Source organism: Chiloscyllium plagiosum, unplaced genomic scaffold, assembly GCF_037043375.1.
Source record: "Chiloscyllium plagiosum isolate Xiang-an unplaced genomic scaffold, Cpla_swu_hap1 HiC_scaffold_11, whole genome shotgun sequence".
Taxonomy (NCBI): domain Eukaryota; kingdom Metazoa; phylum Chordata; class Chondrichthyes; order Orectolobiformes; family Hemiscylliidae; genus Chiloscyllium; species Chiloscyllium plagiosum.
In genome coordinates, this window is record NW_028270149.1 from 58,060,590 (window position 1) to 58,084,563 (window position 23,974).

The 23,974-nt window shown below is 40.8% G+C and overlaps 1 protein-coding gene across 2 annotated transcripts in view; it reads left to right on the forward strand.

Annotated features, from left to right (window-relative positions):
- LOC122557176 (NADPH oxidase 2-like) overlaps positions 1 to 17,420 on the forward strand; it is a 40,449-nt gene extending 23,029 nt beyond the window's left edge. For both annotated transcript variants that reach the window (XM_087992103.1, XM_043704575.2), the window contains exons 7-13: positions 6,193 to 6,322; positions 7,501 to 7,593; positions 9,038 to 9,288; positions 10,896 to 11,058; positions 11,447 to 11,593; positions 12,137 to 12,261; positions 14,344 to 17,420. In XM_087992103.1, the coding sequence (XP_087848229.1) occupies positions 6,193 to 6,322; positions 7,501 to 7,593; positions 9,038 to 9,288; positions 10,896 to 11,058; positions 11,447 to 11,593; positions 12,137 to 12,261; positions 14,344 to 14,470 (1,036 nt within the window). In that variant the 3' untranslated portion in view covers positions 14,471 to 17,420. The remainder of the gene's footprint in view (positions 1 to 6,192; positions 6,323 to 7,500; positions 7,594 to 9,037; positions 9,289 to 10,895; positions 11,059 to 11,446; positions 11,594 to 12,136; positions 12,262 to 14,343) is intronic.
- The last annotated feature ends 6,554 nt before the right edge of the window (positions 17,421 to 23,974 follow it).

A 23,974-nucleotide genomic window follows, 5' to 3' on the forward strand; every position in this document is an offset into this window, starting at 1 on the left:
TGCTTAAATCACATTTGCCCAGGTATCAAAGTCAGCAAAAAGACAGAAATTGGATACCGATAAAGCAGTCACAATATTATTAAACCAATAATCAAAAATAAGCAAGCTACTCAATGTTAAGTAATGGAACTCTTTCTAATGTTCCCGACATTCTCAGAAATACTTCCCATGTACACTTGGACTTGAAGATAGGCTGGCGACATTTGTAGAGTTGAATAGTTTCTTCAAGCAACATGTTCTAGATGCAACCAGACAGTAGCCTATAATAAATCTGATAATTTGCAATGAAACATGATTAATTAATAAGCTCTATTAGAGGCATTTCTAGGTAGCAGTGAACTTAAATATGATTGAATTTCACACTAAGTTATGAACAGAAAAGTTGATCTCAGACTAAGGCAGTTGAGGCCATGAAGACATAGCTGGCTCCAGTAAACTGAGAAATTATGTTATCAGCTTGGTCAATAGAGATGCAGTGGCAGGCACATATGGAAATACTTCAGAAAGACAGAAATTGGATACCGATAAAGCAGTCACAATATTATTAAACCAATAATCAAAAATAAGCAAGCTACTCAATGTTAAGTAATGGAACTCTTTCTAATGTTCCCGACATTCTCAGAAATACTTCCCATGTAACTTAGTGAGAAAGAAAGATTGTAATAGAAAAATGTGGCATCTGCTATTTTCTGGGTCTGCAGATTGGAAGAAGGAAACATGGCCTTTAGTAGAGTTTAGGGAGAGTTTACATGTTACTGAGAATTATACCTGCAATAAATGTCATTGGTTATGAATCCTAACAGCGAATGGAATGGTTGGAGCGACAGTTAGAGGCAATGGGGAATTTACAAGAGCAAGGGAGTGTGATGGATGGCAATTACAGGAAGGGGGAAAAGATACTGTCACATAGATGGATTAACTGTAGGAAAGGCAAGCGAGGTAGGCAGGTAGTGCAGGGGTCTTCTGTGGCTATCCCCATTTCAAACAGGTATGCTGTTTTGGAAAATGTAGGGAGTGATGGATTCTCAGGGGAATGTAGCACGAACAGCCAACTTTCTGGTGCATAGACAAGCCCTAATGTAATGAGGGGTACATCAGGTTCTAAGAGATCAATTGTGTTAGGGGACTCTCTAGTCCGAGACACATATAGACGTTTCTGTCACCAGCAGCGCAAAATCAGAATGATGTGTTGCTTTCCTGGTGCCAGGATCAAGGATGTCTCAGAGAGGGTGCAGAATGTTCTCAAGGGGGAGAGGGGCCAGCAGGAGGTCATTATACACATTGGAACCAATGACATAGGAAACGGAATGGTTGAGATTCTAAAGGGAGATTACAGAAAGTTATGCAGGAATTTAAATGGCGATCCTTGAGAGTAGTAATATCTGGATTACTCCCGGTGCTACAAGCTAGTGAGGGCAGGAATAGGAGGATAGAGCAAATGAATGCATGGCTGAGAAGCTGATGTATGGGAGAAGGATTCACATTTTTGGATCATTGGAATCTCTTCTGGGGTAGAAGTAACATGTATAAGAAGGACAGATTGCATCTAAATTGGAAGGGATGAATATACTGGCAGAGAAACTTGCTAGAGCTGCTTGGGAGGATTTAAACTAGTAAGGTGGGGTGGGGTTGGGACCCAGGGAGGTGGTGAGGAAAGAGATCAATCTGAGATTGGCATACTTGAGAAAAGAGGTGAGCCGAACAGTCAGGGCAGGCAGGAACAAAGCAGAGAAAAGGTACGACTGATAAATTAATTTGCATTTATTTCAATGCAAGGGGCCTAACAGGGAAGGCAGGTGAACTCAGGGTATGGTTAGGAACATGGGACTGGGATATCATAGCATAACAGAAACATGGCTGAGGGATGGACAGGACTGGCAGCTTAATGTTCCAGGATACAAATGTTACAGGAAGGACAGAAAGAGAGGCAAGAGAGGAGGGGGAGTGGCGTTATTGATAAGGGATAGTATTACAGCTGTACTGAGGGAAAATATTCCTGGAAATACATCCAGGGAAGTTATTTGGGATGAACTGAGAAAAAAGAAAGGGATGATCACCTTATTGGAATTGTATTATAGACCCCGTAAAAGCCAGAGGGAAATTGAGAAACAAACTTGTAAGGAGATCTCAGTTATCAGTAAGAATAATAGGGTGATTATGGTAGGGGATTTTAACTTACCAAACATAGTCTGGGACTGCCATAGCTTTAAGGGTTTAGATGGAGAGGAATTTGTTAAGTATTTACAAGAAAACTTTCTGATTCAGTATTTGGATGTACCTACTAGAGAAGGTGCCAAACTTGACCTACTCTTGGGAAATAAGGCAGGGCAGGTGACTGAGTTGTCAGTGCGGGAGCACTTTGGGGCCAGTGACCATAATTCTATTAGATTTAAAATAGTGATGGAAAAGAATAGACCAGATCTAAAAGTTGAAGTTCTAAATTGGAGAAAGGCCAATTTTGACAGTATTAGGCAAGAACTTTCAAAAGCTGATTGGGGGCAGATGTTCGCAGGTAAAGGGACGGCTGGAAAGTGGGGAGCCTTCAGAAATGAGATAACGAGAGTCCAGACACAGTATATTCCTGTTAGGGTGAAAGGGAAGGCAGGATGATGAAAGAAATTGAGGGTTTGTAAAGAAAAAGAAGGAAGCATATATCAGGATACATCAGGTGAATCCTTAAAAGAGTATAAAGGCAGTAGGAGTATACTTAAAAAGGAAATCAGGAGGTCAAAAAGGGTACATGAGGTAGCTTTGGCAAATAGAGTTAAGGAGAATCTAAAGAGTTTTTACCATTACATTAAGGACAAAAGGGTAACTAGGGAGAGAATAGGTCCCCTCAAAGATCAGCAAGGCGGCCTATGTGTGGAGCCGCAGGAGATGGGGGAGATATTAAACCAGTATTTTGGATCAGTGTTTGCTGTGGAAAAGAACATGGAAGATATAGAATGTTGGGAAATAGATGGTGACATCTTAAACATGTTCATATTACAGAGGAGGAAGTGCTGGATGTCTTGAAATGCATAAAAGTGGATAAATCCCCAGGACCTAATCAGGTGTACCCTAGAACTCTGTGGGAAGCTTGAGACGTGATTGCTGGGCCTCTTGTGGAGATATTTGTATCATCAATAGTCACAGGTGAGGTGCCAGAAGACTAGAGGTTGGCTAACGTGCTGCCACTGTTTAAGAAGGTTGGCAAGGACAAGCCAGGGACCTATAGACCGGTGAGTCTGATGTTGGTAGTGGGCAAGTTGTTGGAGGGAATCCTGAGGGACAGGATATAAATGTATTTGGAAAGGCAAGGACTGATTAGGGATAGTCCGGGAGAAATCATGCCCTACAAACTTGATTGAGTTTTTGAAGAAGTAACAAAAAGGATTGATGAGGGCAGAGCAGTAGACTTGATCTATATGGACTTCAGTAAGGCGTTCGACAAGGTTCCCCATGGGAGAGTGGTTAGCAAGGTTAGATCTCATGGAATTCAGGGAGAATAGCCATTTGGATACAGAACTGGCTCAAAGGTAAAAGACAGACGGTGGTGGTGGAGGGTTGTTTTTCAGACTGGAGGCCTGTGACCAGTGGAGTGCCTCAAGGATTGGTGCTGGGTCCACTACTTTTCATCATCTATATACATTTTTTGGATGTGAGCATGAGGTACAGTTAGTAAGTTTGCAGATGACACCAAAATTGGAGGTGTAGTGGACCGTGAAGAAGGTTACTTCGGATTACAACAGGATCTTGATCAGATGAGCCAATGGGCTGACGAGTAGCAGATGGAGATTAATTCAGATAATCTGCTGCATTTTGGAAAAGCAAATCTTAGCTGGACTTATACCATTAATGGTCTTCGGGAGTGTTGCTGAACAAAGAGACCTTGGAGTGTGGGTTCATAGCTCCTTGAAAGTCAAGTCGCAGGTAGATAGTATAGTGAAGAAGGTATTTGGTATGCTTTCCATTATCAGAGTATATAGTACAGGAGTTAGGAGGTCATGTTGCAGCTGTACAGGACATTGGTTTGGCCACTTTTGAAATATCGCGTGCAGTTCTGGTCTCCTTGGAAGGCTGTTGTGAAACCTGAAAGGGTTCAGAAAAGGATGTTGCCAAGGTTAGAGGATTTGAGCTATAGGGAGAGTTTGAATAGGCTGGGGCTGTTTTCCCTGGAACGTCAGAGGTTGAGGGGTGACCTTATAGAGGTTTATAAAATCATGAGGGACATGGAGAGGGTAAATAGACAAGGCCTTTTCCCTGGGGTGAGGGAGTCCAGAACTAGAGGGCATAGGTGTAGGGTGAGAGGGGAAAGATATAAAAGAGACCTAAGGGGCAACTTTTTCACCTAGAGGGTGGTAGGTGTATGGAATGAGCTGCTAGAGGAAGTGGTGGAGACTAGTACAATTGCAACATTTAAAAGGCATTTGGATGGGTATATGAATAGGAAGGGTTTGAAAGGATAAGGGCCAGGTGCTGGCAATTGGGGCTAGATTAGGTTGGGATATCTGGTCATCATGGATGAGTTGGACCGAAGGGTCTGTTTCCATGCTGTACATTTCTATGAATCTATGTGGTCAACTCAGGAAATTAAATAGAGTATTGAATTGAAAGAAAAAGCATGTAATTCTACAAAGAGGATTGCCAAGTCAAAAGATTGGAGAGAATATGAAGAACAGCAAAGAATAACTAACAGATTTAAAAGTAGGAGAAATTAATATGAGGAAAAGCTGGTTGGAAATGTGAAAACAGATAGTAAGATTTTCTAAAGCATTTAAAAAGGGAATGAGTAAGTAAAAGTAAGGATTGATCCTCTAGAATGTCGTTCTGGGGTATTAATAATTGGAAAATAAGGAGTTGGTAGATGAATAGAAAAGATATTTGTCCTCTGCCTTCATTGTCAGACCTATAAATAACATCCCAGAAATAATCGCCAATCAGGATGTGAAAGAGAGGTAGAATCTAAAAGTATTATAATGACCAGAAAAAGGGACTGAAAAAGAACTGAAAACTGACAAGTTCCTAGATCCTGATAGCCTTCATGCTAGGTCTTAAAAGAAATCTTAGCAGGACTTATACACTTAATTGTAAGGTCCTAGGGAGTATTGCTGAACAAAGAGACCTTGGAGTGTAGGTTCATAGCTCCTTGAAAGTGGAGTCGCAGGTAGGTAGGATAGTGAAGAAGGCGTTTGGTATGCTCTCCTTTATTGGTCAGAGTATTGAGTACAGGAGTTGGGAGGTCATGTTGCGGCTGTACAGGAATTGGTTAGGCCACTGTTGGAATATTGTGTGCAATTCTGGTCTCCTTCTTATCGGAAAGATGTTGTGAAACTTGAAAGGGTTCAGAAAAGATTTACAAGGATGTTGCCAGGATTGGAGGATTTGAGCTATAGGGAGAGGCTGAACGGGCTGGGGCTGTTTTCTCTGGAGCATTGGAGGCTGAGGGGTGACCTTATAGAGGTTTACAAAATTATGAGGGGCATGGATAGGATAAATAGACAAAGTCTTTTCCCAGAGGTTGGGGAGTCCAGAACTAGAGGGCATAGGTTTAGGATGAGAGAAGAAAGATATAAAAGATACCTAAGGCACAACCTTTTCACGCAGAGGATGGTACGTGTATGGAATGAGCTGCCAGAGGAAGTGGTGGAGGCTGTTACAATTGCAACATTTAAGAGGCATTTGGATGGGTATATGAATAGGAAGGGTTTGGAGGGATCTGGGCCGGGTGCTGGCAGGTGGGACTAGATTGGGTTGGGATATCTGGTCGGCATGGACAGGTTGGACCTAAAGGTCTGTTTCCGTGCTGTACATCTCTATGACTCTAAGTGGCTGCTGAAATAACAGATGTAGCTATGATCTTATTGAATAGCAGAACAAATTCAAGGGGCTGAATGGCTTCCGTGTGTTTTTATTTATTTGTTTGCATCACACCCATATTTGTGTCCAATCTCAATATGGCAGAATTTATCACGTCAAATGGTTGTTTTAGTACTATGTTAATTAGTAATTCAAAAAGAAAACCCACAAACATACTTTGAAAAGTCTGTGTTGTCAAGATAGTTTTATTTGATGCTTTTAAAAAGAGTTACAACTATACAGTATTATGGTTATATTCCGCGGGTATTTCTAACTTTACTTGCTGATTTGCTTGGTTCTCTGATAATCATCTCTCTCATTTGTCCTTTAAATGAAGCATGCCTTTTCTTTTAGCCGTATTGTTCGACGCCAGACTGCTGCCAGCATGAAGGTACACAATTTCATGTTCTGTCATAATCGCACAGCGGAGTGGGGGAAAATCCCTGAATGTCCAATTCCTGTGTTTGAGGGAGGAGAGCCAATGGTGAGTTTTTTTTTTAGTAATTTACTCATTTTCTCCTGCTCCTCAAGATCTTTCTACATCATGGCCATTCTACCCTTGGACAAAAAGGTCAGAGAATGAATAAGATCCACCTGTCTGGGCACAGCTATGAACTACAAAGTTAATTTGAATGATTCTTGATTATTATTTATTTTTCTCCCTGTGGGAAAGCTGTGCTCTGCAATGTCACAAAGGAGGCTAAAATAGCTTCCTACAAGCTGATGGGCAGGTTCATAAGATGTCCTCTGCTATCTTGTGGTCATGATAAGGCTAATTAAGAGTGCAGTATTCTTAGGCTGGGTTTATTGCTTCCTGAGGAGGCAAGGTGAGGGTTGGCTGGAAACTGGGAAACGGTTCTATGGGTTCTGCAATTTACCATTGGTGGGGGAGACATTGGCACACCTGTCAGTGGTATAATTGAGGACTTCAATTGGTCAATTCATCGCGGCTTAAGGAACTCCTCTGATCATAGCAGGAGATGCCAACAACAGATGAGCAGTCTACCAGGTTTCACAACTTTGGTCGGTGGCTGGATAAAGGCTGGCCCTTCCATACCTCAAGATGAACACATCACTGTGTTTTGCCACACCACACCCAATTGATCCTGACTCCCCATATCCTTGTCCCCCTCTCCCAAACTTGCCAGCCTGGTCTTGATGTTACACCCACCCTAGCCTTCATTATTTTCATTTATGGCTCCATTACTGATTGTCATTGGCAGATGACAGCAGTTCCAGCAGTGGCCACCGCTCCCAGTGGCGCTGCTGGGACCAAAGAGCTTCTGGGCATTTAACTGCCTGGCAGCATGTAGGAGGTGTGCTTCCAACCCCATTGGTGGTGGGTGGGAGGGGTTGTGGAAAGACTCACTTTAGGCAAAGTAGCGAATTGGCTGTGGATGAACATGTAAAGTGGGTATGAGCTCAGCCCAAACATTTTCACCACTCTCTCCAGACCCCTGTTTAAACATCTAATCCAGACCCTTTTGTGTGAACTGATTGCTGAAAATTCCAGCACTCCGTTGACTACTTCATTAATATTGAAAAATATTTCATAGCTGTTTACCCCCACATCATCAATCAGAATGGGCTTTTTGGTTGGGGAATTCACTAATATAACTGTTTAGTTGTTCTCTCTTTTTACAATTTGCTGCTGTATTCCAGACTTGGAAGTGGGTGCTTGCGCCAATGATACTCTATGTCTTTGAGAGATTAATACGACTGTATCGATCGCAGCAGAGGGTGGTTGTCACTAAGGTAAACAAAAAAAAAAGCAGTATTACTTTTAAGGCATGATTGTGCAGCCACATTTTATTCCCAATAATTATTCTTGTAAACTATATCCACAGTATTTGGAAGTAAACTTTTCAAAAGTGATTAAGTTAGTTTCTTCAGAGTTCCAACAGATGCATTTACACAATGGAATGAAAGAAAATATATTTTTTCATTTTACTTCATTTCCTATTTAGTGCAAAACCTGCACTCACACCACTCCCCTCACCTTCATGCAAAGCCCCCCAAGGGATTCTTCCACATCCATCAGAAATTTACCTGTACCTCTACCAATGTCATCTACTGCATCCGTTGCACCCAGTGTGGTCTCCTCTATATCGGGGAGACAGGACGCCTTCTTGCAAGTCATTTCACATAACATCTCTGGGACACCCGCACCCACCAACCCCACCGCTCTGTGACTTAACACTTCAATTCCCCCTCCCACTCCTTCAAGGATATGCAGGTGCTGAGCCTCCTCCACCACCAAACCATTACCACCCAATGGCTGGAGCAGGAATGCCTCATATTCTGCCTTGAGACCCTGCAACCACACGGGATAAATGTGGATTTCAACAGCTTCTTCATTTTCCCTTCACTCCACATTATCCCAATCCCAAGCCTCCAACTCGGCACCGCCCTCTGTATCTGTTGATCACTCCTCCTCTCACCTACTCCCTCACCTTCATCCACCTGCCACTTTCTCAGCTACCTTCCCTCCAACCCCACACCCCTCCCATTCACCTCTCAGCTCCCCGGCCCACAAGCCTCATTCCTGTTGAAGACGTATGCCTGAAACATCGATTCTCCTGCTCCTCGGATGCTGCCTGGCCTGCTGTGCTTTTCCAGCACCACACTCTCGACTTTGATCTGCAGTCCTCACTTTCTCTTTTTTTAGGAATGTAACAGTATTCATACAGAGTCCCTCCCAGGCTCACAAATAATGCCAGCTTCTCAGAGGTGCTTGCATATGAGCCTGTGTCAGTTTTCTTTTCCTTTCTGTGCAGAGAGGCACACATCAGGAAGTTATAGAGCCATTTTATTTAAGTAACCTTCAGAAGTTCCTTTCAGGATAACTGGTTAAGTAATTTAAGACTTGCAAATACTTGCCAGTCAGAACTCACTCATTGTGTCCAAACAAATTCAGACATTCAGTTCAAAAACAGTGACTGAGCCTTGAGACTGTGCATATTGTCAACAGTAGCCAAGGTCACCTTAAAAAAAAGTTACAACCATTTAAAATGTGGCTGAACTACTTTGGAATCTGACCACAGGCCTCTGTCATGCTGAACTTTTGCCACATTATGCCAATGAGATCTTTCTCATATCTAAGTGCTCAATGCCAATATCCTCACCTGGTTGAATAATATTTGCCTGCATTAAATTAAAATCAATAATGTTTTTGGACTTACTCTAACTTATGTTCCAGGCTGTAGTTCACCCATCAAGAGTCCTTGAGTTGCAAATGCAGAAGAAGGGTTTTAAAATGGAAGTGGGACAATACATCTTCATCAACTGCCCATCCATCTCCCAGCTGGAGTGGCACCCCTTCACTCTGACCTCTGCCCCAGAAGAAGATTACTTCAGTGTTCATATTCGATCAGCCGGTGATTGGACAGATGGCATGTTTGAAGCATTTGGGGACAGTCGAAAAGAGACATGGGAACAAATACAACCAAGGTAGATTACAAATAATCACACAGCAAATGCAATCACATTATGCTGACAGCCAGAAAAACTTACAAGCAGTGAATATGCTGTAATGCTGATGCAGTTTAGATGTCATTTTCTTAATTTTTTGATACAAATTAAAACAGCTGTTCCATACATTAGTCTATTAAAGAAATAAGATTGAGTTTCACATAGAATTTCATAGTCTCCAATGTATAACAGTTCATTTGACTCAGTTGGTCTACATATATACTAATGCTACATGGGAACTTCCCTCCATCCATCTTCATTTAAACCTATCAGTATTCTCTACTACTTCCTCTTCCGTGCATATCCAGCTTCCTCTTAATTTATCTCATCTCAACTACACCTTGTGAAGTATTTCTGGTAGTATCAACAGATGCTGGCAAATACAATGACTCTTTCATTCTTTCTAAGTTACTTTTACTGCCTTAAGGGCAAAACAGAAAAGGGTTTTGGGCAATCTCACATCAGTTATTGTGATGGACATAAATTACAATAACTTCTAAACAATACAGCTGCAAGCGCTGAAACCAGATCCACATTAAAACATGCTTCAGTGCTGTACTCATACATGAAACTCAGTGCAAGGTGCAGACAAATTTACAATCTTCATCTTTACTGATGTTTATTCAGTGTTCTTCCACGTTGCAACTTCTTGGCAGCCAGTTTCTGCACTGATATCACCAGGGTTCAGAAAAATAGATAAAAACTGGGAACAGAAAATGTAACACTAAAGATAAATTTATTTGCAGCATTATTTTTGGAACTGCAGTTACTGGAAATCTGAAACAAAGACAGAAATTGCTGGAGAAACTCAGATTTGGCAGCATCTGTGGAAAGAAATCATAGTCAATGTTTCAGGTTCAGTGACCCTTCTTCACAACTGGATATTTGAGTACAATTTAAATCGGGTCCATTCAGGTAACGAAGATTCTAATGGCAGATAACACAGTTACCTGCCCAAGTTAGTTTTAACAGAAGCATTGGTTTAAGAGATTAGGAAAGTTCACTCCATCTTGTGAGGAAGGGGACAGTTGTGGAGTTAGGACTATTTGATCTCTTTGACATTAGGTCTTCTCCCGGTCACCATCTCTCACATGCCCTCTCACTCTCAACCAGTTACACGCTAGAGGATGTGTCAGTGATATTTTTGACCCTATTTATAAATCTTATGCCTAGAGAACTAGCTGAACTATAGAATTATTGAGGAATATTAGTAGCAGCCACAGAATAATCTACAACCAGGCCATCTCATTATTCTCAGGCATGTATCCTAGTTGGTGTATTCTGGACACAAACTATTAACCAATATTTTGGAAATAGCTAGCATATTCATCAAGGTGAATAATGATACACTTATTGAGGTTTTTATTTCTCTTAGGAGATTCAGTTTGTTTTGGAAATATCTCGTATTTCCAAGTAGCCTTATGGAAGTATGGAAGTGGATCTTTCCTATACCTGGGCAGAGATTAGATGACAAATTAGCTCAGGAATTCCGAGCAGAATAAACCGTTCCTGTTTAATTAAGTTTCTAAGAGATTTTGGATTAAAAGATATATACTTAATATTAACTATCATGCTTGTATCTGCAGTATTGCAGTGGATGGTCCTTTTGGTACAGCTAGTGAGGATGTCTTCCGATATGAAGTCAGTGTTCTTGTTGGAGCTGGCATTGGAGTGACTCCATTTGCATCCATTCTCAAGTCTATCTGGTACAAGTATGAGAAGTCTGATGCTGGATTACTGACAAAAAAGGTACATTTTGCTTTTGTCTTTTAAAACAGTGTTTTCCAGCCTTACCCTTCCTCTTCTCAATTTCCTTGCTTTCTTGGCCTAAAGACATTTACTCTTTGACAGTCAACGTCAATAGCTACTCGACAGAAGTGATACAAGTCCCACCATCCACTTCCATTTATAAGAACTTTCCAACATGTTGCTCAGATCACACTGTGGATTGTTATTCTTTTCCAAATCATCCCCACTGCCGATGAGATGCTCAGAACTGTTTAGAAAGTGGGTGCTATGGTTCAATGGAGATTGTGAAGGAATTACTCAGAGACAAGTGCAAATGAATGCCCATGTACGAATGTTGAAGTATTCTAGCTCTGCTTTGTGTAATGGTTGTCTCCCCATCTATTTTTAGATATACTTCTTCTGGATCTGTCGTGAGACCCAGGCATTCGAGTGGTTTGCTGACCTGCTCCGATCACTTGAGGGTCAAATGGAACAGTTGGGCAAGCATGACTTCCTCAGCTACAAACTCTACCTGACTGGCTGGGATAGTACACAGGTATTGTGTCGAAAGATATGACCCATCGTCATTAACCAAACAGTTAACAAATACCCCATGTAAGGATATAGCCATACTGCTTACCAATTACCAGGTACAGGCACAACACTATATTAGACTGGAACTATACTAGTAATAGGAATTCAATAACAATTAATTTTTTAAAAATATATATATATAAAACATCTTTCCAAAATTCATGGGACTCCAACCTTTGCCCTGGTTTCAAAATCAGATATTAATCTTTAGTTAATTTGATGCTACTCTTTGTGCAGTAGCAACAATGGAGGGGTCAAAACTCTGTGTTAAAAAAAATCCAATTTCTTGGTTTGTTCTCAGAAGTCAGTCAAAGGTGGGGTTTCAATCCAGAATCCCTCCACAGGATAGTGAAGGATCATGGCAACAGACCTCTACTGAAACTCTTAAACCTGGACATGCTGTTGTGTAGAAAGAGGAAAGGGAATTTTCATTTAACTGTTGACTGTTTATTTACTTCAACACTATGTCAAGTTCTCTTTTTGTTTCACATCTTTGCTCTCACAGGCCACTCATGTCAAGGTACACATCGATAAAGAGACTGATGTGGTGACTGGACTCAAACAGAAAACATACTATGGCAGACCCAACTGGGACAAAGAGTTTCAGGCGATTGCACAAACTCACCCCAAGTAAGTGGGAAACCACAAAAAATCTTTTACTCAATAATTATCCAGTATCCCCCAGGATTTTTTCTTTGTTATTTAATTATGTAAAGGATTTTACATTAAAACCTATAATTCTTTATAGATGTGTAGCAGAAACATTTATAATTTGGAGTTCCGTACATATCTATGCGACATACCATTTCAGTTCAGGAGTGAGTGTAGCAAGGCTGTTCCCGCACAGCTTGTCAGAGCTGAATGATTCATCAGGAGGTCAGTGAGACCGACTGTGAATTAAAGAGTGACAAGAGTAAGAATGACCATGGGCAAAAGAATTACCAGAGATGAGACTTCATTGAGCTGGTGAAAGTGACCAAATGTGAGGGGTGGCCATGAGCTAAGATCACTAAATACTAAACGTGCCAAGAAATCACGTCATCACTTATGGTAAAATTGGGTTATGGTGGAATTGAAAGGTAAACTCTGAATAACAGGGAATGATGAGCCACAGTGTAGTACTACAATATCTTATTTTTTAAAAGAAACACTTATAATTTTATTATTAATTTTAAAAAGATGACCTGAGGAACACTGTACATCACTGCCGTATTGTGCTATATTTTAAAGGGAATCATGTCAGGCATGCATTGAATTTTTATTTCTAGCTCCAATGCCAGACAGACATACAACTGCTAGCCATTTGGTGACAAAAAAGCACAGCAAATCACAGCAAACCTCCCCTCCCACTCCACCAAGGACATGCAGGTCCATCACCAAACCCTAACCACCTGATGCCTGGAGGAAGAACGCCTCATTTGCGCCTTCAGACCCTCCAACCATACAGGATCAATATGGATTTCATCGGTTTCCTCATTTCCCCTCCCCCCACCTTATCTCAAATCTAGCCTTCCAACTCGGTACTGCCCTCTTGTCTCATCCTTCCCATCTATTCGTTCCATCCACCCTCCTCTCCGACCTATCAACTTCTCCCTCATCATCATCTACCTATTGCATTCTCAGCTACCTTCCCCCCAATCCCACCCCTCTCCCATTTATCACTTGGCCCCCCTGTCCCACAAGCCTCATTCCTGATGAAGGGATTATACCCAAAATGTCGATGCTCCTGCTCCTCGGATGCTGCCTGACCTGCTGTGCTTTTCCAGTACCACACGCTCGACTCTGATCTCCAGTAACAGCAGTCCTCACTTTCTCCTGGGCTGATCTACCTCACTTCCTGCTCACCAGTTACAATGTAATACTGCCAGAGACTAGCAGCAGGATGACCAATCATTATTTTTACAAGGATGCAGAACAAAGTGTTGGAAATCTGGGGACAAGGGTTTGACACTCTCCATCTGGGGACAAGGGTTTGATGCTGTATGGTTGAAGGGTCTGAAGGCGTAAATGAGGCATTCTTCCTCTAAGCATCAGGTGGTTAGGGTTTGGTGATGGACCTGCATGTCCTTGGTGGAGTGGGATTTGCTGTGGTTTCTTTTTCACCCTTTCCAAATGGCAAATGGTTAAATTTAAATTCAATAAAAATCTGGAATAAGAAGTCCATCTAATGGTGACCCTCTAACCACTGTCGATTGTTGTAAAAAAACCCCATCTGGCTCACTGATATCTTTAAGGGAAGGAAATCCGCCATCACTGCTGACTCCAGACCCACAGCAAACTGGTTGACTCTTAATTGGCCTCCGTGCAATTAGTGATGGACAAAACATAATTGCTGGCTTGGCCAGTAGTGTCCTCATCCAATGAACAATTTTTAAAAAGTGCACAATCCTCCAAGTAAATCAAAATCTAAACAAATCTCAGGTTGGAAAAAAGTAATGAAAACACAAGAAGGGGGCAACTGGAGAATGGAAATAAGGAATTCTGGACATAGACTGTTTGTGTTTGTCAGTTCCAGGGAAGAACAGACCAATATCCCAAGGGGCAGATCTCAATGCTCAAACTGCTGGAAGATTAACAACTGAAATGTCAATTTAGCTCCTCTCCACATATGCAAATAATCTCAACAGAATTAACATCTGAATTGCAGAGCTGAATGATACTGTGCTAAAGTAAAAGATGCAACAAATAACTTTTGAATTTGTACCTTTGCAGAACAACTGTTGGTGTCTTCCTGTGTGGCCCACAACCTCTGGCTAAAGCTTTAGAACAATGCTCAAACAAATACTCTGAGGTCAACCCCTTGGGAGTCCATTTCCATTTCAACAAGGAAAATTTCTAAGAATCAAGGAACAGATCAAATAACTGGAAGAACAATAGAGAGACAATGCTTATTTTTGTAACGCATTCTCCTCCCTCAACAGTACTGAAGATGTGGCATTATGTTCTGATTTCACAGAAGTACTTCATCTTTAAATGCACTGGATATAAAGACTGGAATTCTTCAATCTTCAAACTGTAAATATTCCCCATTCATTGTAATGAACTGGGAATCAAGGAATAGAGGAGATATTCAGAATGCTCAAAGAAATTTGTTACTGTGGATTATATACATACTAAAAATATTTTCTTTTTTTTAATTATGTATTTTCAGTCATACTGTTTAATTGAAATGTATGAAATTCAAAATCACAAATTGTCATCAAAGCTTTCCTTAGGGAAGTCAAATCTGAGTATCGCTGTTCTGTCCACAATGCAATGAGTGCCAGATCATGTCCTAGCACTGTGGCAATGCAACCAACTACGTACTGCCTCAGAATCTAGAGTGACAACTGCGAAGGTGACAAGTGAGCTGTTTGTGATGTTCAAATATGTTGTAAAGAATTGGTACATTTTAATACAAATGGCTTACTCAAATTGTCATTAGCTGCAGATCCAACTTTATAATAGGCTGCTGTCGACCCAATGCTTACAACTCAAAATGTAATTAATTTAAAAATAATTAATATTTTTAAGTCTTAAACAAGAACCACAGATGTGTTAGTGATCCCTGATGCAAATCCTACTCTATCAGGAAATATTATTCATCCAACAAGTATGACAAGCTTAAGTAGACTAGGTGAAAGGGTGCTCATAATGGATCCTTGTTGCAATGATTTGAGGAGGTGGTTAAAATTGACTATAGATTTTGATCTGGCTTCTTCAAAATTTAAGTTTAGAATAGGTGTAGGGAAAGCAGGAAATGCACTAAAATTAGATGGGAATGGCATTTTGTCTTAGGACAAAACCTGTTATATAGACTCAAAAGGTTAGCTTGCTCTCTCTCCATGGATGCTGTCTGTCTCCAGCATTTGTTATTTTCAATGAATTCAGGGCACTGGTTAACTTTGAAGTTAACTTAAACTCAAACCAAATATTATTTTGGCTGAGTGGCTATAGACTTTCCCTGAAGTGAAAAGGATGAGTGTTCAAACTTCATTCCAGAATTTGAACATGAAGCCAAAGCTGACAAATCAATGCAGTACTGAGGTAGAATTTTATAGGGGTCTGAGCACTGTGGTCTATGGTGAGATATGGCAAAATTAGGCAAGAAATCCAGTGAAGCCCATCTCAATGGAGGGAACAATTCACACCATCTTTTATACTTTTTGCAAACAGCAAACTGAGATTCTCATGATACTAGATATTAAGCAATAGGGATTATTGCTTGTTAAATGTGTTGCTAATTGCATAACTCACCTAATTCATATTAAGCCTCCCATCTGACCAAACTTGCCAAACAAGTTTGACATTGGGAAAACTCAAAAATAAATTCAGAGCATGTAGCTGCCAGATTTAGTTCTATGCTTGTTGTAAATGACATCCATGTTGCCTATGACCATATCACAGGCCAAGGTATGATCAATGGACACCAGTCTCACACACACACACCTGGCCCACAGACATTTGTTAAGCCTTCACAACCATTCTGGGATTTCTCTGAAGCACTGGCACTGATTGATATTGAAAGGTTACAGCAGAGACACATTGTGCTCAGGCATCTAGCTTACAGACTGGACATGGCTGTACCTCAGGACTGCTCACTTTCTATCTGAGGGCTCACGTGTCACAGAAACTAAGAATGGGGCTGGGGGAGGGGGGAGTGCATTGGCACGCTACTGAGCCTCAGCTGATTAATCTCTAGCAATGGTGCCTTCACTCTGGGGAAGGGCAGAGTACAATTGTGAAGGAGGGCAGAAGGATGTACAGTGTGAAGGTGAGGGTGGGGGGACGTCAATGGTAAGGTATGGCTGGGAAGGGTGTAATGCTGGGCAGGGCGAAGTCACCCATGGTCAGGAGCAGCTTGGGTTTAATGGTGAAATTGGCGGATGAGGGTGGTGGAAGCAGAAATAAACACACCAGGCATGGTCACCTCATATACCAGGCAGCTGGGGATGAAGGGTAAACAGGCAGGAGGCTGAAAGAACACAGCAAGCCAGACAACATCAGGTGGAGAAGTCAATGTTTCAGGTGTACTTCTGCACCTCCTGATACTGCCTGGCTTGCTGTGTTCTTCCAGCCTCCTGCCTGTCAACTTTGGATTCCAACATCTGCAGTTTTTTGTCTCTAACCGTGGATGAATGGTAGGCAGTTATAGGCACGTGTAGATGGGTTGGATGGGGATTTGGAGAAGTGGGAAACCTGTGGGATGTGGATGCCTGCGGGCTATGGAAAGCTCAGGCTGCAGCTGGAAGCTACTAGAAGTTGTCACCTTCAGTTGTGCTGGAAATTGAATTCAACAACTGCCATGGCAGGATTCAAACCCACTTCCCCAGGATATTAATGGAGTTTGTGGATTAACAGTCCAGTGATAATTGGATTAATATCCCCAGGATATTAATGGAGTTTGTGGACTAACAGTCCACTAGGCCATTGCCTCCCCAAAGCTTGTCCATCTACACAGCAACCTTTTAAAAATGGTGCAGTTACAAATGATGTCAGTGTTACAGTGGATTACCAGTCAGGGGTGAGTTGTTCTGGGAAGATGGGGATGGAATTGGATATGTGGGACATCATGGGATGAGGTAGGTAATTAATGGAGTGAGTTTGGTAAGATAAGATGATAAAAGTTACTTGGTTTTGCTTTGAAAAACCCTCCAAAATGCCTTGAAGCAATTTGGACTTCGCTAAAGAAATTTAAAATTCAGCTCTCTATCTGTCAGAAATGATGTCTAATTGAAGCTGTGCCTGCCTATTATACTGGCCAAGAAACAGCCCTTGGTCAATAATCAATAAAAAGATTATCTGACTAACTTTGCGTTTGCTATTTATGTAATGGCTGTTGTATTTGCTTAAATTACACCAACTGTCACACTTCAAAAGAAATTAACTATAAATGAACTGCTTCAAGAAATCAAGATTGTGAAACTTATATTAATGCAAACTTTTTTTAAAAAGACTGCCCACTTAAATCACAAATTACTGGATGAAAAACCTGCACAGCAACTATTTTATCCACACCTTTTCAAATGTTATGCATTTGTTGTTTTAAGTTATGTTAACAGTTGAACAGAAAGTTACAAGGATTCAATTATACAAAACTGAGTTGAGACAAGTCAACAGGATGCAAGTTCATTTTCTTTCCAACTAGTCACATGTCCCATACCAGGACACCCAGAATCCTCTGCAATGTTTCTTCATTTAAATAATCTACGACCAGTCTCCTCAGAGGGTATGTGCCAATTTTTCTATCGTGTCCATTATATCTCATTTGCCAATTTTTTGCCTACTCTCTTTACCAACACCCCTTTACCTCCTCTTGACAAATTACCATTCTTCTGACCTTGGTGCCAGTAGAAAATTTAGTTGCCGTGCGTTTGGAAGAGATGAAGGGGGGATTAGAAGACAATATAAGAACTTTAAGAACAGAGCCCTTTTGGACCAGGAACTGATGCTGCTCAGCAAACAGGTGATAGATTAACAGAACTTGGTGCAAATTAGGATATGAACAGATAATAGCAAGTTTTGAGAAGATTTGTAGCTCAGGTTATGGTATTCCTAGAATACCCAGGATACGAGAATTCCTAGAAGCATAACAATCCAATCGACCTCTATCAAGAAAGACATTAACTTGGACTCCAGTTACCACCCTCTGAAAAAAGAACTGGAAACGATATCACAACAGCAAATGACATCATCAACCCAAGGAAACCTAAATGTATAAATAGAAAGCGGGTCATTAACACCAGTGCTTCACCGGAGGCTCACTGATATTATCTAGTATGGTGACGAAACATCTGAAAATGAACCTTCCAGCTCATCGAGCAAACTTATACCCATGAGCAGATAATATTGGTGACCAATCCAGATTTCATTTAAAAAAAAGACGTTCCAATTTCAAGCAAAAATTAGATATAATTACTGACAAATGAATGATTTTATTGTCACATAGTAGCAGTCAATTCAAGCACCAAGCATTACTGACAAACTGTTGACTGTTAGCTATACAATTTACAGTACAGGCCAAACAGTAATCTGAAGAAAGGAACATTTTTTGCTTAACCTAACAAGTCATCATCATGAGCATGTGCTATTCCGCACATATAGATACAGTAAAACAAAACTTTGTTTTTCCAATTAGAAGTTTCAATTTGTTAAATGTCGTGCACAGCAATAGGAGATCAATTATAAAATTGAGTTATTGGGGGGAGCACTACTACTTCTTCAGAAAATGCAAACTTCTTTTGTTTCAAAATCAAATAGCAATTTTTACCCTTTCTTGGTTCAACTTATTTCTTGGCAGTTTGTGCTAATCTTTTGTTTGTTCATGTCATCATCTTCCCAGAAAGTTAACAGTCCTGGACCTCCATTTCTATATGTCCTGTGCTGCCCTTACACATTTTGCAATGGTCAACAATATATCTGTCATTCACTTTCACCTTTGTTTCTCTCTCCTACATTTCCATCAATCTTCTCTCTCCAAAAGCTGCCAATCTGCAGTCTGTTCCAATGATGTAACTGAAGTATAACATCAAAGAAAAACAAGTGTAATACTTCAAATTTCCTCTTTACTCCAGCCATTTCCAGCACTTCCTCATTAATCTTCTTGTCCAAACAAGAATCCAAAAATATCACATTCACTGGTTCTCCCTTATCTATTCCACTGGTTACATCTTCAAAGAATGCCAGTAGATTTGTGAAATGTGATTTGCCTTTCAATCCTGTGCTGGTTTTGTCCAATAATAGACGAGCATTATCTGTATGCTACTGTTAAGCTAACCAGTCTGTAATTCTGTTTTTTTCCCCTCTTGCTCCCTCTTTTAAATAGTGTTACATGTGCCAACCACCAGTCAGTAGGAACTGCTCCAAAGTTTACAATGTCAGAAGATGGCCTCCAGGGCATCCAATAATCCCAGCCAATTTTCTTTTGTAACTCTGGGATGTAGGTTATCAGGCCCTGGTGATTTGTCAGCCTTAAACCCAACTGATTTCCCCAGCACCATCTCCTTACTAGTACTGATTTCCTTCAATTCCATTCTCTCATTAGTTCCTTGGTTCCCAAATATTACTAAGATGTTATTTGTGCCATCTTTTTTGAAAACAGAACCAAACTACATGCTTAAATTCTTTGCCATTTCGTGATGCACATTATAATTTCAGCTTCTGATTGTAAGGGACTTACAGTTGTCTTTACGAATTGTTTTCTCCTTACACATTGCATAGCATCCAGACTAGAATAGCTGGTTCTCTGGTTTGGTTCTTCAACGTATTATTCTAAAAACCCATCATGCATACACTTCAGGAAATCCTTCACCACAATACCATTGCTAGTTTAGCTTGTCCAGTCTATGTGCAAAATAAGGTCACATGATTACAGTTGCACCCTTATTGCATGCATTCCTGATTTCTTATTTAATGCCTTCCTTTACATCTCCACTACATATACATAAGCCCCAACAATGTTTTCTCCCTCTTGGAGTTTATTTTTTTCACCTTATATAGACTTCACATCATGATTTTTCAAGGTTATGTTGACACTCTTAAGATTCAGATCAAGATTCTTTGATACGAACAAGTCCTTCAATCGGATTAAATTGGTTTTTGTTGTGTTGCATCCTACAGAGATACGCCATCTACCTTTAAAGGTCATACTCAATATCATATTATGGCACGTGACTGAATGACATAAATGCCTCAGCCTCCACCTTACTGTGTTCTCTTACAACATAACACACTTAGGAAAGTTTGCTTCAGTATGTCAGAATTATTTCACTTAAGTCAAGAAAGGCAAATGATTGTCATGTACAAACGTAGATCCCAAGTATTGTAATTAAAGTTAGTTAACCTTTTAGTACTATGTGCCCTGCATATGTTTTATTGAGATATATCTCTTGATTAAACTTAAAAATATAAGACATAAGTATTAAGTTAGCCTGGAGATGTGTTGTGTAGAGGAATACGACAGGGCTATTTTCTGGGTCTGTAGATTGGAAGAAGAAGAAACGGCCCTTAGTAGAGTGATATGCTCTTGTTGTCGGATATGGGAGTTTAGGGAGAGTTTACGTGATACTGAGGATTATATCCGCAATAAATGCCGTTGGTTGTGAATCTATCAGATTGAATGGAATGGTTGGAACGACAGTTAGAGGCAATGAGGAATTTACAAGAGCAAGAAGGAAGAAAAGTCGCAGATACAGTCACATAGATGGGTTAACTCTAGGAAAGGTAAGCGAGGTAGGCAAGTAGTGCAGGAGTCTTCTGTGGCTATCCCCATTTCAAACAAGTATGCTGTTTTGGAAATGTAGGGAGTGATGGATTCTCAGGGGAATGTAGCACGAAAAGCCAAGTTTCTGGTATTGACACTGGCTATAATGTAAGGATGGGTACGTTGGGTTCCAAAAGATCAATTGTGTTAGAGGACTCTCTAGTCTGAGGCACAGACAGACATTTCTGTGGCCAGCAGTGAAAAATCAGAATAGTGTGTTGCTTTCCTGATGTCAGGATCAAGGATGTCTCAGAGAAAGTGCAGAATGTTCTCAACTGGGAAAGGGCCTGGTAGGAGGTCATTGTACACATGGGAACCAATGACATAGGAAAGGAAAAGGATGAGATTCTGAAGAGAGAACATAGAAAGTTAGGCAGGAATTTAAGAGGTCCTCAAGAGTAGTAATATTAGGATTATTCTCAGTGCTATGAGCTAGTGAGGGCAGGAATAAGATAGAGCAGATGAATGCTGAGGAGCAGGAGCAGGGGAGAAGGGTTCACATTTTTGGATCATTGAAATCTCTTCTGGTGTAGAAGTAACCTGTACAAGAAGGATAGATTGCACCTAAATTGGAAGGGGACGAATATACTGGCAGTGAGATTTGCTAGAGCTGCTCAGAAGAATTTAAATTGGTAAGCTGGTGGGGTGGGATGCAGGGAGAGAGTGAGGAAAGAGATCAATCTGAGATTGATACAGTTGGTAAAAGAAGCAAGCCAGTCAGGAACAAAGCAGGGAACAAGGTGGAATTGATAAATTAAACTGCATTTATTTCAATGCAAGGTGCCCAACAGGGAAGGCAGATGAACTCAGAACATGGTTAGGAACATGGGACTGGGATAATAGCAATTACAGAAACATTGTTCAGTGATGGATAGGACTGACAGCTTAATGTTCCAGGATACAAATGCTACAGGAAGGACAGAAAGGGAGGCAAGAGAGGAAGGGGAGTTATGTTTTTGATAAGGGTTAGCATAACAGCTGTACTGAGGGAAAATTTTCCCAGAAATACATCCAAGGAAGTTATTTGGGTTGAACTGAGAAATAAAAAAGGGATGATCATCTCATTGGGATTGTACCTTGTACCCCTAATAGTCAGAAACAAATTTGTAAAGAGTTCTCAGTTATCTGTAAGAATAATAGGGTGGTTATAGTGGGGGATTTTAACTTTCCATAGTGTTTAAATGGAGACTGATTTGTTAAGCACTTACAAGAAAATTTTCTGATTCAGTTTATGGATGTACCTACTAGACCCCTAATAGTCAGAGGGAAATTGAGAAACAAATTTGTAAGATGTTCACAAATAAAGGGACGGCTGGAAAATGGGAAGCCTTCAGAAATGAGATAATGCAAGTCAAGAGACAGTATATTCCTGTTAGGGTGAAAGGAAAGGCTGGTTAAGTGTAGGGAATGTTGGATGACTGAAGAAATTGAGGGTTTGGTTAAGAAAAAGAAGGAAGCATATGTCAGGTATAGACAAGATAGATTGAATGAATCCTTAGAAGAGTGAAAAGGCAGTAGGAGTATACTTAAGAGAGAAATCAAGAGGGCAAAAAGGGGACATGAGATAGCATGGCAAATAGAGTTAAGAAGAATCCAAAGGGTTTTCACAAATACATTAAGGACAAAAGTGTAATTGTAGGGAGAAAATAAGGCCCTTCAAAGATCAGTAAGGCAGCCTTTGTGTGGAGCTGCAGGAGATCGGGGAAAATACTAAATGGGTACTTTGCATCAGTGTTTACTGTGGAAAAGTACGTGGAAGATATAGACTGTAGGGAAATAGATGGTGACATCTTGAAAAATGTCCATATTACAGGGGAGGAAGCGCTGGATGTCTTGAAACGCAAGAAAGTTGATAAATTCTCAGGACCTGATCAGGTGTACTCTAGAACTCTTTCGGAAGCTAGGGAAGTGATCACTGGGCCTCTTGCTGAGATATTTATATCATCAATAGTCAGAGGTGAGATGCCGGAAGACTGGAAGTTGGCTAACATGATGGCACTGTTTAAGGGATGTGGTAAGTAAGATGTGGCGGTGGGCAAGTTGCTGGAGAGAACCCTGAGGGACATGTATTTGGAAAAGAAAGGACTGATTAGGGATAGTCAACATTGCTTTGTCCATGGGAAATCATGTTTCACAAACTTGATTCAGGTTTTTGGAGAAGTAACAAAGAGGATTGAGGAGGGCAGAGCAGTAGATGTGATCAATATGGACTTAAGTAAGGCATTCAACAAGGTTCCCCATGGGAGACTGATTAGCAAGGTTAGATCTCATGGAATTCATGAAGAACGAGCTATTTGGATACAGAACTGGCTCAAAGGTAGAAGACAGAGGGTGATAGTGGAGGGATGCTTTTCAAACTGGAAGCTTGTGACCAGTGGAGTGCTGGGTCCACTATTTTTTATCATTTATATGAATGACTTGGATATGAGCATAGTTTTGTAGGTGTAGTGGACAGCGAAGAAGGATACATCAGATTACAACAGGATCTTGACCAGATGGGCCAATGGGCTGAAAAGTGACAAATTGAGTTTAATTTAGAGAAATGTGAGGTGCTGCATTTTGGGAAAGCAAATCTTAGCAGGACTTATATGCTTAATGCTAAGGTCCTAGGGAGTCTTGCTGAACAAAAAGACCTTTGAGTGCAGGTTTAAATCTCCTTGAAAGTGGAGTCGCAGGCATATAGGATAGTGAAGGTGGTGTTTGGCATCCTTTCAGAGTATTGAGTACAGGAATTGGGAGGTCATGTTACGGCTGTACAGGACATTGGTTAGATTACCTTTGGAGTACTGCATGCTATTCTAGTCTCCTTCCTATCGGAAAGATGCTGTGAAACTTGAAAGAGTTCAGAAAAGATTTACAAGGATGTTGCCAGGGTTGGAAGATTTGAGCTATAGATAGAGGCTGAACAGGCTGCGGCTGTTTTCCCTGGTGCATTGGTGGCTGAGGGGTGACCTTATAGGGGTTTACAAAATCATGAGGGGCATGGATATGGTAAATAGGCAAAGTCTTTTCCCTGGGGTCGGGGAGTCCAGAACTGGAGTGCATAGGTTTAGGGTGAGAGGGAACTCTATAAAAGAGACCCAAGGGGCAACTTTTTCACGC